The sequence below is a fragment of the Lynx canadensis genome, chromosome C1, assembly GCF_007474595.2.
Source record: "Lynx canadensis isolate LIC74 chromosome C1, mLynCan4.pri.v2, whole genome shotgun sequence".
NCBI lineage: Eukaryota > Metazoa > Chordata > Mammalia > Carnivora > Felidae > Lynx > Lynx canadensis.
In genome coordinates, this window is record NC_044310.1 from 219,946,037 (window position 1) to 219,961,078 (window position 15,042).

Sequence of the window (15,042 nt, forward strand, 5' to 3'; positions counted from 1 at the left end):
CGCGGCCCGGGCCCGGGTCAGCCTGCCCTCCCGGGGCCGAGCCGTCTCTGCTCCTAGCGTGGGGTGCGGGCAGCCCTGAAGGCTCTGCTCAGCCCAGTGGCCGGAGCCCGAGGAGCACGGACCAGGGACGCCACGAAGCAGGGGGGTCTGGGTGCCTCCCACCTCCGCTCCCTCGCCCCCCGCCCACCCTCACGCAGGCCCTCACTCCCTTGCAACAGGCAGCATGACTCATCACCACGCCGTGCGGGGGCAATCCACCCGTGCCACAGACCCGAGAAGCCGGCTGCGATTTTCACCTTGTGGCTGCGTAAACGGAGGCTCAGTTTACTACGTGCTCCGAGGCCTAGCGGCCCGGGCTGCACTGGCCACCACAGCACAGAGTGAAGTCTGGTTCCCGGCTCCCCCCCTGCCCCAGGCCCACCTCTCGCCCTCCTCTGAGAGGCTCCCGCGCCGGAGGGTCAAAGCCCAGGGCTCCGCAGGACAGGCCCAGCCTTGGGGTCCCGAGTCAGAGACGGTGACTGACGGGGGCCGTGGGCTCGCTGCCCTGCCCCGCCCCCACCACAGACAGACACACGGGCCCGCGTCCCCGAAGCGCCACAGGCAGAGCCTGCTCACGCGTGCACACGGAGACACAAGCAGACCGGCCTACGAGGACGAGCTCGCACACGGAACGCACGCGCACACGCCCACGTCCATGCACTCGCGCGTGCGCGCGTTCAGATGCGCGTGCGCGCACACCCCACACACGCACGCCGCCCGGCCCGGAAAGGCCCGGCTCACCTTGTAGCTGTCCTCACGCTCACAGGCCACGTGCAGGGCCGTCCTGCCCCCCTCATCCGGCACACACGTAGGCCTGCTGTGGTAGATGCCGGCCGGGCCCGCTTCATTGTTGAGCTTCAGGCTTGAGGGCAACAGGTCTAGCTGTGCAGACAGGGGGGACCAGCGCTGGCCCCGAGCCTCGCCCCCCAGGGCCCAGACACTCAGCTCCCGCCCGGCCAGGCTGGGCCGGAGACCCGGCGGGAGCGGACTCACACGTAGACGGGTTCCCACAGGCCAGCAAGAGCATCCCTCCCCAGACCGCGGGGCCCAGCACCGTCCCGCGAAACCCTCTCGAGCGCGACAGTGCGTCCCCCACGCGCCCCGGAGAGGGTCGGCGGGGCGCACGCGCTGGGGCGGGCCCCGCTGGCTTTGGGGCACACGGAGCAGTAGCCGACCCCGTTCAGAGCAAGGGCAATAAAGGTACCACCGTGTGCAGGGGCACCTCCTGGGGCCCGCGGCACCCCCGCCCCCCGGCGGCAGGACAGGGCACCTTGCTCGGCTTGTACACGTCATCCTCGTCGGCCACCCTGGCGTCCACGTCGGTGACAGTGTGCAGGAGCAGCTCCGTTATCCTGACGCCCTCCTCCCCGGGAAGGGCGGCTGCGATGTGCAGGGGGGTCAGGGCCCCCAGCTGCAGAGGCCACACGGGCAGGGGTGAGGCCGGGCTCCCAGGTGAGCAAAACCCCCAGGCTGAGAGCCCCGTCCAGGGCGGGAGCGCGGCCGCTCGTGCCACACCTCTCGGAGACCCCACGGCACCATCCGGGCCTCATCGTGACGTTCAGGACATCGAGGCCCGCCCGCACGGGACCACGGACACGCACCCTCCAATTCCATCTGCCAGCCCTGCAGACGCAGAGGGGCCCCGGTGGGCCAGCCTCACTACAGCCCGGCTGTCCCGCCCTTCCCGCGAGAAAGCCCCGCCCTTCCTGCCGGGCCTCCACGGGACGGATGCCACCGGTGGATGGTCACGCGGCTCCTGACTCCGGTCCCCGCCCAGGCCTGTCCTTCTCCGCCCACAGCAACCCTCCAGCCACCCCTGGGAGAGCCACGGGCTGCTGGGCCGTGCTTGGTCGGGGTGGCCACACAGAGGCGCACACCCCGGGCCAGCCTGGAGGGAGCACAGCCGACTGGGGGAGAGAGCCCGGCCAGGAGCACGCAGCGCGAGGGGGCGGAGGCACAGGGCCGTCCGCGTCCCGCAACCGGAACCCGCAAAGCAGGGTCTCCGGGAAACAGGAGGCGCCCTGGGAGAAGAGTCGGGAGGACATCAGTCCACGGCGCACAGGCGCTCTCCTGGCACAGGCACCCTCCTCCTCCTCCCCCTACAATCTACCCCAACAGTTTACTAAAGCCCAATGCCCCCGAAGGAGGACTGTGTAAGTAACAGGCGCTTGACTGGGAATGAACGAAGGCAAGAATAAGTGAACCGATTCGGAGCCATGTTGAGAGGTTACGACCTTAGTTCCCAAGGCAGAGTCCAATCGGTAAACCTGAAACATTATCACGCGGTTCCCCGGGTCTCCCACGGACATGCCACTGTCCCGCACTCACGTTCCCAGATGCTCAGAAAAGAAGGGGTGCGCGGTCCGGCCGAGGGGCTGGCCACACGAGACCCACCTGCCCCTGAACAGGGACACCGGGCGGCGGCTGAAGCCAAAAGAACCCGCCAGCCTTGGCCGCGCCGCACCCTCTGACCGCTCGCCTCACGGGCCCCCCGCCAGCCCGGCCCTGCCCCCTGGTCCCCACCCCCAGCCCGCGGGTCCTACCTCAGCCGGGAGCTGGATGTCGGTCCTGGCCCCGTTCTCCAGCAGCAGCCTCACCCCGGCCACGTCCCCAGCCTTCACGGCAAAAAAAAGGGCCTGCATGGGCACGCGGCACAGGTTGGGGTCCGCGCCTCGGTGCAGCAGCAGCTCGATGGTCAGCCACCTGGTTCTGCGTCTGAAAAGACCAGGGTGACACAGTCACAGGCTGGGGACAGGCACGGGACAGCACCCCGGTCCCAGTCGGGACCGACGCTCCCCGGTAAAGGGGGCTCGGGAGGGCGCTGAACGTGTGGCACCTGAGCCCCAGCATTCACGGCCTCTCCCGGAACCACCCAGGACCCTGCCTCCCCGAGGCCACTGGCCCCCACCCTGGACCAGGGCTGCTCCCGCCGTAGCCACACCTGAGCCGGCCCCCGCCGGGCTGGAGTCCAGACGCAGCCCCGTCCCACCCCAGTGTCCGGTGCTCACTCGGCCTTGCTCAGGTCATCCGCGACACGGGGCGTGAGGTGGGGACCAGCCCTCCCTCCTGGGGTGGCTGTAAGCGGATGACACAGAGCACCCAGCACACGTAGGGCACAACACTGTACCCAGACACGCAGGCACGCACGCCCACACACAACACGCACACTGCACGGGGACACAGGTACCACACACACGTACACACACGCACGTCACACACGACGCGCACGACCACACGCGTGCACACCACACACACGTGTGTACATACACACGGGCACGTGCCACACAGAGCACACACATACGCACATGTACGCACACAGCACACTCACACACACACCCATACATGGCTACCACACGCATCCACATGCACACACGTATACACACACACTGGGCACATATGCGTGCGGGTATATATGAGTGTACGTGGCTGTGCAGGTGCGGGCTGGGAGAGTGCGTGTCCGTGGGCGTGTGCAGGTGCATGTGAGTGTGTGCGGGTGTTCGGGTGTGTGTGGGGGGCACGTGTATATGAGCACCTGCACCTTGGAAGCCACAGGGCACATCTCCTAGCCTCTCACTGCCACCGTTCCCCTAAGGTCACAACCAGGCCCCAACCCTGAGCCATGCACAGAATGCCCACGCTAAGACCCTGGAGGCAGCGCGCAGGACGGGCCCCACGGCACCCCTGTAAGCTCAGGGGGTGTGGGACACACACCTCTGGAAACACCTCCTCCTGGTGGCCAGGGAGGTGATGCTGGCCCACCGAGCAGGAGATCCACCCGTAGAAGTGACCCTCGGCCCCGCCGCCCACACCCCGGCGACCTACTCCACCGCGGCCAGTGCCATCTTCCTCATGGTGCCCGTGTCGAAGCCGGTGGCACTGAAGCAGGGGGCCTTCAGCATGCTGTGGGCCTGGGCGCTCCCCTCCAGGAGGTCCTGGGACAGCCCGAAGGAGAAGTTGCGCACACAGACGGCGGACTCGAAGTCCGTCTCCTGGCTGCCCGGCGCGCACCTGTCCAGACTCCCCGCCGTGCCATCCGGCCCCTTCTCCAGGTCACTGGAACTGTCCCACGGTGACAAGTCCTGCTTCCGAGGGCTGCTCCCCAGGTCGGGGGACTCCTGAGACAGCCGGGCACCCGGGGAGAGACGGTCCTCCTCGCTGCCCCACACGATGGACTTCTGCTCCTGGCTGCCTGGCGTGGGCGCCAGGTCCTTGAAACAGGTGGACTCCATGGCCATTTCAGGGAATGAGAAGGCAAGGCTGGGATTTACTGGCATATTTGGAGCTTCCTTTGGAAAGTACCAAAAGAGAGAGGGACAGAGAGAGAGAGAGAGAGAAAATTAGAAGGAAGAAGAAAAGAAATCAGAGTGACAATCCTATCTAACCAATGAACCAGCCCTAAAGGCTGGGAGTGACCTTCAAGGCCTCTAGCTGACCATGCTAAAGCACTCGGCAAAAACCGAGAGAGGGAAGCACGCATCTCAGGGGCCTCACACAGAAACCTGAGCCACATGGCAGCCACCAGCCACACGTGGCAACCGAGCTTTCGGCGTGAGGCCCATCCCAAACCGGTGTGTGCGTGGCCAGAGAAAGAGTGCAGACTGCCCTCCCGTCTTTACACTAATGACCCAATGAAATGGTAAATTGTGGAGACACCAGTGACATAAAATGCGTCAAAATGAATTCCACCTGTTCCACCTCTTTTTACTGTGGTTCCTAGAGGCATCTGCGCGACACTCACGACCAGCAGCGCGGCTCACGCTACGGTCCTGCCCGCGGAGGCCGCCCCGCAAGCCCGATGCACGGCCTCTGCGTCCCCGGTGTGGTCCCGGGCCCAGCAGCATCCTCGTGGCCAGGGATGCAGATCCTGGGCCCCGTCCCGGAGCCGGGAGGCAGGATCCCTGGCAGCGGGGCCCTACCCCCTGCGACCCACATCCGTGAAGGGCCAGATGGCAGACAGAGGCGGCTCCGTGGGCCGGGGCCCTCTGCCGGGACGGTGCGCACAGGGTGCAGGTGGCAGAGGGGCGCGCTGCCCACCCGGAGGCGGCCGGTGAGGCCCGGCACGGGGGAGCCACCCGGTTCCTTGGACTCGGGAAAGGGCGGGGAGCCTGCCCTGGGCTGGAGGAGAGTAATTCTGCTCAACCACGTGCGGTGGGTGAACTTGTTTGGGTCTGGATTCGCTTATCCCCAGTCTAAAAGGAAGGTTACGTGGGAACCCGGGAAAATTGCCTGGGTGGGATCCCACAGGACTTAACAAAGTTTTCAGGTGAGATGCTAGCGTCTGCGGTGTGTTGAGAGGGAGAGAGAAGAATGTGTCTTCAGCCGACGTCTCTGGCTGAAGCGAGCCGATGGGGAATCCACGCTAAGACGAGCGCAGCTGGCGGGGGGGGGGGGGGGGGGGGGGGTGTGGACGGGGTGCGTGAGCCGCGTGCTGGCAGCTGCTTAGTCTCGGTGACGGGTCCACGCAAGCTCCCACACATGCCACTGTCTTCGCTTATTCTGTGTGCGTGCCATGTTTTCCAGAATAAGAAGTTTCAAAGAAGAGGAGAGGGGCGATTTTCACCAGTGTTTTAAGTGTACAAATAAAACCCTTTCTGGGGCTCTCGCTGCCTTCACCAATAATGACTGAGGCTTCCCCTGCGGCCAGGGTCCCCCCGGAAGATGCTCTGGGCTTGGAGAGGCTGTGGCGACAAAGTCAGCCCCCGTCCCCAGAAGCTCCCGGCCGAGGGGCAACACAAGGACCGACACGGTCTCCCCCCGTCCCCGTTCCTATGATCACATTGAAACTGAAAGTTGGTCGTGACTCTGAGTTAACAACCTCTGACCAGGAAGGAGAGGGCACTCACAAGGCACACGTTAACGCAGCTACGAAAACAAACCCTCCACCGCAGTCTTCCTGCAGGGATGTCGCCTCCCTCCTCCCAGCGACCACCCCCCGCCCGCCCCGCCTCCCGCACACAGGACCATCCAGGGCAGCAGGGCCTCCGGCGGGCTCCCCGCGTGCACCTGCTCACCACACGCTGGGGCCCCGGCCGGTGTGCCCCCACCCGCCCTGGACTCTGATGACCTGGTGCGGCCACACGTCAAGAACCACAGGCCGGGGAGAGCCGGGGCCCTGGAGAGGCAGAGGTTCAGGGAGTGTCTGGCAGCTGAGGGAGGCTGTGCACCACGGGCACGGGCCGGGGTGCAGTAAGAGCCTTTCCCCGAGGAAGAGACTCAGGAGCCCGCGATGAGGTGAGGGAAGGACCCCACCAAGGGGACACTGTCCAGTGCCGTCCCCTCACCCACCCGGGAGGGGCCCCGACCACGCTCAGAAAAAGCCCCAGCCCCTCCGAAGGCTTTCTCGGCAGCTGTCAAGGCCGGGCGGCCTCGCGGGGCTGACAGTTAGGGTCCAGGGTTTCCTGAGGGGCGGAAGCGTGCCCCCTGCAGGCACTGCCCCTCAGGCCGGTGCTCAGAAGACAGACACCAGGGTGCCCTGTGCTGTAGGGAGCCAGCCCCCGGGCATCGCCCGCCCCGGGCTGGGAGGCCCCCAGTCCGCCCTGGAACCAAGCGCCAAGAGATGCCACCGTGGCGACAGAGTGGTTCCTCAGTGAGTGAGACACGGGGCCTCCGTGTGGTCAGCAACCCGATTGCTGGGCCGACACCCAAAACCACCGGGAGCAGCTCACACCAATGCCTGCCCGGGGAAGCTCCAGGCGACATTATTCACGATGGGCAAAGGCGGGCCTCGCTCCTTCCCTCGCTCCCCGACCCTGTGATTCCTTCCCTGAAGCCCGCAGGAGGGGTCTCAGAGCCCCAACCACTGCGCATGGGGCTCACGTGGGACACACTTCCCTAGATGTCATGCCGGCCCCGGCCCCCTCTCCGACTCCCCGCCCGCAGGCCTCGGTGTCTGCTCACCCCATCTGAACCTGACCTGTGCAAGGCGGGGGGAGGCGCACTGCCGGGTGGAGAGACGGACAGGCGGGTAGTAGACGGGGCACGGTGCCGGGAGCCGCAGGGCCACGGGGCTGACGTGGGACTTGGGCGCCGTCCTCTCAGCGATGTTGGGCTTAAAGGACGCGGACGGGTAGTAGAGGAGGAAGCACATGCTGAGCGGCGTGAGGCCCTCGTCCGTGTACTTGTTCACGTCGGCCCCGCTGTCCAGCAGAAGGCTGACAATGTCGTTGTGACAGTGAACCTGGAGGGAGAAGGCCAGCCTCACGGGGACGGCAGGCATCCCGGCAAGGCCCCTGCTGGAGGACGGTGGCCCCACTGAGGGGAGGCGACCCGGCACTGGGACTCACGGTGGCCGCAGCGAGCACAGTGTAGCCCTTGGCATCGGCCACGTCGGCGCTGGCGAGGTCATCCCTGAGGATCCTGTAGACCCAGTCGTAGTCCCCTTCCTCGGCCCGCAGGATCATCTCCTCGGAAAGCTGCTCCTTGGGCCCATGGTGCGCAAAGCCGCTCCGGTCCCCCTCCAAGATGGCACCCATGTTCCAGCTGGTGTGGGCCTTCTTGTTCCTGGAGACACAGCGGGGACCCTGGGCATCCCTGGTTCATCAGTCTCTCCGTTTGTGCTGGGGAAGGGGTTCTCAAGGGAGGGACCCTGGGCGGGAAGGAGGCCAGGGATACACATGGGTCCGGCACTCAGCACCAAGCACTCACATCCACTTCTCACTCACTCTGCTATTTGAGTAGAGAGTATGCAAGTCCCATGGCCCATTCACCACCACGTATTTCAGCCTCCTGTGCACACATCACCTCCTTCATGGTCAAGAACCTATAGATTTATGGCAGCTTCTGTACCCAACACTTATCAACAATTACTGGCTCAGTTGATGTCTGAATGATGGATGGGTGGATGGGTGGATAGATGGAGGGATGGAGGGGTGGAGGGATGGAGGGATGGAGAGATGGATGGATGGATGGATGGATGGATGGATGGATGGGTGGACAGAGGTGTAGATGGCTGGATGGGTGGATGGGCAGGTGAGTGGATGGATAGGTGGATACAGGGATGGGTGGATGGGTGGAGGAGTGAAGGGGTGGAGGGGTGAAGGGGTGGAGGGATGGAGGGGTGGAGGGGTGGAGGGATGGAGGGGTGGAGGGATGGATGGATGGGTGGGGGTAGATGGATAGATGGGTGGGTAGGTGGATGGACGGATGGAGGGGTGGGTGGGTGGATGGGCGGGTGGGTGGATGGAGGGGTGGTACATGGATGGGTGGGTATATGAATGCAAAAGTAACCACTTGTGCTTACAAAACCTGGATTCTAAAATACTTTAGTTGTATCTGAGGACAAGGTTTAGTAAATGAAAATATTCTTAAAATTTTTAACTTAAAAAAATCAGTTTTCATCAGGTGGCTGCCTACTTTTCCAGGGCTGGACCGGGTTGGGGGTTTGGAGACTGGGCTGGTCTCTGGAGAACAACGGAGCAGCTCCACGCCTTCCCAGACGTCGAGAAGCCAGAGGCTCGGCCAGCCTCCAGCCCGCCCCTACCCGGCTCTCCCGCCCTCGGCTCTCTGCTCAGCCCTGCTCTCATACATCTCTTCGTGTGCACCTCGTGTGCAGACATGACCCACAGAGGCTGGAGCACGGGCTCCGGCCTGCACAGAGCACACACACGCGAGGTCTCAGAGCCAGGATTTGAACTTGGCTCCATCCACCCGGCTGACCCTGTCCCACAGCTCCTCCCAAGGCTCTACACTCTTCTAGGGACCGCCCTCACTCCGTGCTCCCCAGCAACCTCCTGACCCCTCCTTCTCCCGAGAGCAGGTGAGCAGGATCCCGGGCCCCCGTGCAGACATCGATGCCACACCTGCATGCTCGCAACCCGGGGCGTGTGTCCCAGCTCACCGGCCCCGCACGGCTCTCCCTCCCCCTTCGTCGTTGCGCTGCCTCAAACAGGAGAAGCACCTCTACGTGAACCCAAGAAATAACCCTGCGAGTTACTCAGCCAGGTGCCAGGGGCCCCCCAGGAGCCCAGCCCCGAGCACGGGCCCGTCATGGGAGGGGAAGAAAGATGGGGCAAGTCACCTGTATTTGTAGGTTTGCTTCTGGATCTTGACCATCAGAGGGGTCTCATTTTTTATAAACCAGGGCTCTTCATCCTCAGCAAATGGAGGAATGTCATTAAGGAAGATTTGGGCGTCTAATTCTTTGCGGAAAGAGCAGGTCACGGGCAGGTGGCTGTTGTCGGTCGAGTAAACGTGCATTTCTGGAGGCAGAGTCAGGTCATCGTTCAGAAGAAACCGCTTATAGTCGTAGAAAAAGGGGTCCTGTCCCTCCGGCTGGTCCCAGTCCACCTTCTCCTCATCCGAGAGGCTGAGTCTAGCAGGAGAGTGAGTGAGGAAGCCCGAGTACTCGGGGTAGTTGTGGATGGAGAAGCTGCGGGGAACCTCCGTGCACAGCTTGATGAGGTGCTCCCGGACCCACAGCCCGACGTCCTGCCTGCCGTCCGGGTAGGTCTCCACGCCCGGCCCAAACCGTTGGTCCGCTTTGTACAGCCCCTGCGAAACGAAAGTCACCAGGGTTGGGGCGCCTGGGTGGCGCAGTCGGTTAAGCGTCCGACTTCGGCCAGGTCACGATTTCGCGGTCTGTGAGTTCGAGCCCCGCGTCGGGCTCTGGGCTGACGGCTCAGAGCCTGGAGCCTGTTTCCGATTCTGTGTCTCCTTCTCTCTCTGCCCCTCCCCCGTTCATGCTCTGTCTCTCTCTGTCCCAAAAATAAATAAACGTTGAAAAAAAAAAAAAATTAAAAAAAAAAAAAAAAAAAAAAAAAAAGAAAGTCACCAGGGCAAGAGACGTCGTTCAGCAGGGCCCTAAGCTTTGCAACCGTTTTCTCAAAATCAAAGAAAAACAAAATTCCAGGAGAAACGTCTTCATTCAGTCAACAAATACTTACGGAGGCCGAGTATGCACCCGGCATGGTGTCCCAGAGCAAACGTGTAAATATGGAATGCACTGGGGGAGAAAGGTGCTTCGGACCCGGGGTGGTCAGCAGTGGCCTTACCGGTAAGGTGGGGACATCACCGGGGGTCTCAAGGCGGAAGCGTGTCAGGGATACCACGTGTGGGCTCATTTCAGGGAACCCCTTGTAGCAGTGACATTGTGGGCCCAGCCCAGCCACCCGGGGCAGCGGAGATGCGGGGCCCTGGGTCAGAGAGACTCTGGCAGGTGTGACCTGAGGAGACAGGCGGAGGGAGGGGGGAAAGGGAGCTAACCCCCCCGCTTCCCGTGAACCCAGCAGAGTGCAGTGATTTCTGGGCCTCTCGAGGCCCTTCTGCTGGGTGGAGCGGTCTGTGTTGGGTGGGGGATGTGTGGCGAGGGGAGGGCCAAGAGGGCCTTGGATGAAAGGTAATGCTGGGCCCACAAAAAGGGATGGGAAGCTCGGAGAGGGGCCCGGCTTCCCAGGAGAGCTGGCTCTGAAGGGCTTCTGGAGGTCACTGGGAGCCACAGCGGGGCCCTCCGTGTCACTCCCTGGTGCCACGCCCTCGCCTGGGACCCTGGGACAGGGCCCCTATCTCAGAGCCCCGGGCTTGCAGACTTACTTGGGGAGTAAGTCTCTGAGCTACACAGTCCCCCACAAGAAGTTCACAGTCTAGAGCAGAGGAAAGAACATGAAAGGAACAGTAAGACACGCCAAGGAGGACTTCATCGTGCAAAGCAGCTGGGTGGGGACGGCAGAGGCACTTCCGGGAGAATCTGCCGAGTGGCAGCAGGGCACCGAGTGCCACCGCAGTCTGTGAAAGGGTCGGGGGCCGGGGGGAGGCGGTGCGCATTCATCCTGGCAGCGCCGGAGCGTCACCGAGGCGGCGGAAGCCACAGGATGGATGGGCCGAGAAGGAAGACTGCGGACGGGGCAAGAAAAGGGGGTGCAGGGAAGCAGGCGGTCGGAAAGGCAGCTGCTGGGGGTCTGTGCGGAGACCAAAGGCGTTCATGCCCCAAGAGCTGACCCAAGAGCTCCATTTCTAGGATTCTATCATAAGGACATAATCTCCTTAACATCGTAAGGAAACAATCCTAACGTGATCAAAGCTATAGTCACACATACGTTCACAACAGTACGTCTAGCAGCAAGCTCTTAATAACGCTAACGGTTACGTTACTAGTAAAATATAATGACAGTAATGTCGACGGTTAAAGAAAGGAGAATGTGTCTCCAGGACGCTACATGCCACAGGCTTAAAAAATTGCCTTTGATATCATTTACTTTGTGACCAAACAATCCCCCTCTAGGAACGTATCCCAAAGATCACCGACAAAAGCCTGGAACCATTAACCGGCGAGACCGTCACCACGGCGCCCCTCGGCACCACAAAGGCCGGAGGAAAGTGCGCGTGTGGTTGACCCTTCCCGAGCAGTGAGGAGGGGGTCTGGGCTGTCGGGAGGAAGGGCAACCACAGGCGGCCCAGGGAAGCGCGCAGGGTGCACGTCCCACTGCCTACGGGGGGAGGAACGTGTGCGCACGTGTGCTCCTGATGTGTAAATGCAAAGAGGAAGCTGTACAAACAATCCCCGGTGACGAGAGAGGACTCCGGATAGAAACCGTGGAAGCTGGACTCCTGTGGGGGGACCCTGTTTGCTGGATTTGCCTTCAGAAAAATATCCGTTTTTTACTGAATTACCAAACTAAATTAAAGCAAGATGGTAAAAATCAAATCCTAAACAATGAAAGCAACACAAGTGAACCTAGCTCTACCTCCAGGCAGCACAGACGGACAGTAACTCATGTGATTGGATTCCACCTTCCCGGTGGGATGGGTCCCAGGGACAAAAGGCAGGAAAGGAGCCCTGAGTTGTTTCAGGAGCCACGGCGCTGGAGCTAATGCTACGCCGTCCTTCTGAAACCGTCATACATATTTCACGGGGGGAAATAAATCGGAAATTTGCTAACGTTAGAAACAAAGATTTTGAAGACTAATTGGAAAGACGTGCAAATACGACACCATGGCTGTTGAGTAAAAAGCCCCGTACTCCCAAACTGGAGCTGGAAACTTCCATATGAACTGACAGTGTCTTTTCTCATTTAGAGAGAAAAAAAAAAAAAAAAAAAAAATCTAGATCTGCTACTGAAAAAGCCTACCAATGAAAACCAGCCAACACGATAGTAATAAGCACCCAAACGGTGGTTTCTCCACACCGCGCCCCATCTAGGAACCAGGCCAGATCAACAGTCAATCCTGGGACCAGGGCAGGAAGTGTATGGATGAGCTGGGGTCTCCTTGCCCCAACAAAAGGCAAGAAAACCACCGACACCTGGTGGAGCTATGTCTACAGCAAGAACCAAACTAAAGCAAAAACCAAACTCCCCCGACCAAAGAGTGACAATTTGGGCATCCAAAAGCATAACAACCACAATGTACTGAGATACACCAAATAGACTAAAATCCGTGAGTTTCTACAGATCCGAGAAACAAACGAACAAAAAAAACCCGAGTAAGCTCCACCGATCGCCATTGAAGAGTGTTAGGTAATCATCCACTTATTACCCTGACGAGGGGCAAAAAAGGAAAAGATCAAGTGTCATTTCGCCTTCCCCATAAAACTACCTCAAAGTAACCAAACAGTTGATGAAGGCTGTTGTAGACAAAAGAACTCTAGTTAATAAATGAAGGAGGGATCGTAGGTTTAGAGCGTCACCAACTTGCGCCCTCTAATGAAATGACGGTCCGGCGATATTGTCCAAAATCACAACAAGTAAGGTGAGGAGGCCGTCGGAACCGACGGAAAAGGACTGCAGACACCGGCACCCACGGATCAGTCCCGACATCACGTGAAGAAAGGCGGCCAGACACGGGTCTCCGAGTGTGGTTTTTAACAAAGGTACGAAAGCAGCAGTAGAGAAATGACAGTCTTCTCGACCGATGGCACCGATCAGCCGGCCGCCTACAGGTGGAGGCGGGGGAGGGGAGGAGGCCCAGCCAGCCGTTGCTTCACGTGCAGTGCAAACATTAACTCAGAACGGATCCCAGACCTAAATGTCAGAGCCAAAACCATGACACGCAGAAGAGAACACAGACTAAAATCTGAGGAAACTTGGATTAAGCTAAAATTGCATAACTAGGACATAAAAAAGCAAGAACCAGGGAAAGAAAAATCAATAAGCCTACGAGTGGCTAAAATTAATTTTTTTAGTGTTTATTTATTCTTGAGAGACAGAGATACAGCATGAGCAGAGGGGCAGAAAGAGAGGGAGACAGAATCCAAACCAGGCTTCAGACTGAGCTGTCAGCACAGCCCCGATGTGGGGCTCGAACCCACAAACCAAGAGATCGTGACCTGAGCTGAAGTCAGATGCTTACCTGACTGAGCTGCCCAGGTGCCCCACGAGTGGCTGAAATGAAAATAATAGACAACGCCAAGTGCTGACAAAGGTGTGGAGCAACTACTACCTTTGTATTTGGTGGCTGAAATGGAAAACGGCACAACCGCTTTGGAAAACCCTTCGGAGGTTTCTTACGAAACTTGCCATACACGTCACCTACGGCCAGCGATCCCACTCGCAGTATTTACCCAAATGAAAAGACAGACGTGTGTGCACATGAAGACTTGTAATCAAACGTTTTTAGCAGTTTTACTCAAAATAACCAAAAACTTGAAAGAACTCAAACATGTAGCTATTGGCGAATCAGTAAAACACGTGTCTCGAATCCACACAACGGAATACTAGCTCACCGCAAAAGAAACAAATTGCTGCCATATGCAAATACGTACGAATCTCAAAAGAATCACGCCCTAAGCCAGAGAAATCGAACACGCAGTAACACCCATTCCACTGATCTGAAACAACGGAAAAGGGGACGTTGTGATGAAAAGCAGAGCAGCGTCACCGAGAGCTGAGGGGGTGGGGCTGGAGATGGAGTCCAGTATATATTAGGGGCTTGGACGGGGTACAATGCTTGCACACGAACACGCACACAAAACACCATATATAAATGTTTACAGCAGCTTGATTCATAATCAACAAAAGCTGGAAAGGAGCGTCTGTCAGCTGGGAATGGAGAACGGCGCCGTGCACTTGGAACAGTGCTCAGCGCTAAGGAAGGAGCTGTGGACTCACCACAAGGCAGATGAATCTTCAATACGATCGCTAAGTGAAAGGCACCAGCCTCAAAGTCTACCCACTGTATTTCACTAGCCTGGTATTCTTGCAAAGGCAAATCATCTGCAAAGCAACTGGCCAGGGCTGGGGTGGGAGGAGAGACCGGTCCCAAAGGGGCACCGGCAGGAGCGGAGAAGGAGCCGTCCTGTACATTGACGGCAGTAGTAGTCACACAACTCCACGCTCGTGAAAACCTTCACAACTGCACACTCAAGGGGGTGGACTGTACCCTAAGTTACGCCGTCCGGAAATAAAAGGAGGAAAGGCAACTGTTTCTGCAAAACCAGGAATGTCCTCCACAAATAAAGGCAAGCTTCAAGGGGCGCCTGGGTGGCTCAGTCAGTTGAGCGGCCGACTTCGGCTCAGGTCCTGATCTCACAGCTCGTGAGTTCGAGCCCCGCATCAGGCTCTGTGCTGATAGCTCAGAGCCTGGAGCCTGCTTCAGATTCTGTGTCTCCCTCTCTCTCTGACCCTCCCTCATTCATGCCCTGTCTCTCTCTGTCTCAAAAATAAATAAACATTAAAAAAAATTTTTTTTTTTAAAAAGACAAGCTTCAAGACAATCTATGTGGAATGATCCAGCTCATGTATAAAAAAGTAAATATTACGGTGCATTTGCAGCTTAATCTAAAGGACACACAACTCTCTGCTCTGGAAAATGGGATCATGAAGCATCCTGTCTTCTCATTCCTTTCTTTTCGTGAACCTTATTATCGGTACTGTTAACGATCTTTAAAAATAAGGAAGTTACCACTTGTTACACAAATTAACTTCCCCAGGACCTAAGTATCTTTCTGTCCAGTGGCCTGAGCACACAGAGCCCCGCCCTTCATCTGCATCAGGGGTGGCCCCGCCCCCTCACCCGCACCCAGGGTGACCCTCCCCCCTCCCCCCCAACTCCAGGGCGGCCTCACCTGTCACC

The 15,042-nt window shown here is 59.4% G+C and overlaps 1 protein-coding gene across 6 annotated transcripts in view; it reads right to left on the reverse strand.

Annotated features, from left to right (window-relative positions):
* ANKMY1 (ankyrin repeat and MYND domain containing 1) overlaps positions 1 to 15,042 on the reverse strand; it is a 43,273-nt gene that overhangs the window by 21,290 nt on the left and 6,941 nt on the right. For 4 of the 6 annotated variants that reach the window (XR_003970672.2, XM_030323970.2, XM_030323973.2 and 1 more), the window contains exons 5-11: positions 9,056 to 9,528; positions 7,323 to 7,539; positions 6,953 to 7,216; positions 3,862 to 4,325; positions 2,583 to 2,754; positions 1,310 to 1,450; positions 781 to 921 (exon numbers count right to left, since the gene is read on the reverse strand). Coding sequence is in view for 5 of the 6 variants with exons in the window: in XM_030323970.2 (XP_030179830.1) it covers positions 781 to 921; positions 1,310 to 1,450; positions 2,583 to 2,754; positions 3,862 to 4,325; positions 6,953 to 7,216; positions 7,323 to 7,539; positions 9,056 to 9,528 (1,872 nt within the window). In the remaining variant the exon portion in view is untranslated. The remainder of the gene's footprint in view (positions 1 to 780; positions 922 to 1,309; positions 1,451 to 2,582; positions 2,755 to 3,861; positions 4,326 to 6,952; positions 7,217 to 7,322; positions 7,540 to 9,055; positions 9,529 to 15,042) is intronic. The other 2 variants (XM_030323974.2, XM_030323977.2) reach the window with 2 other exon arrangements.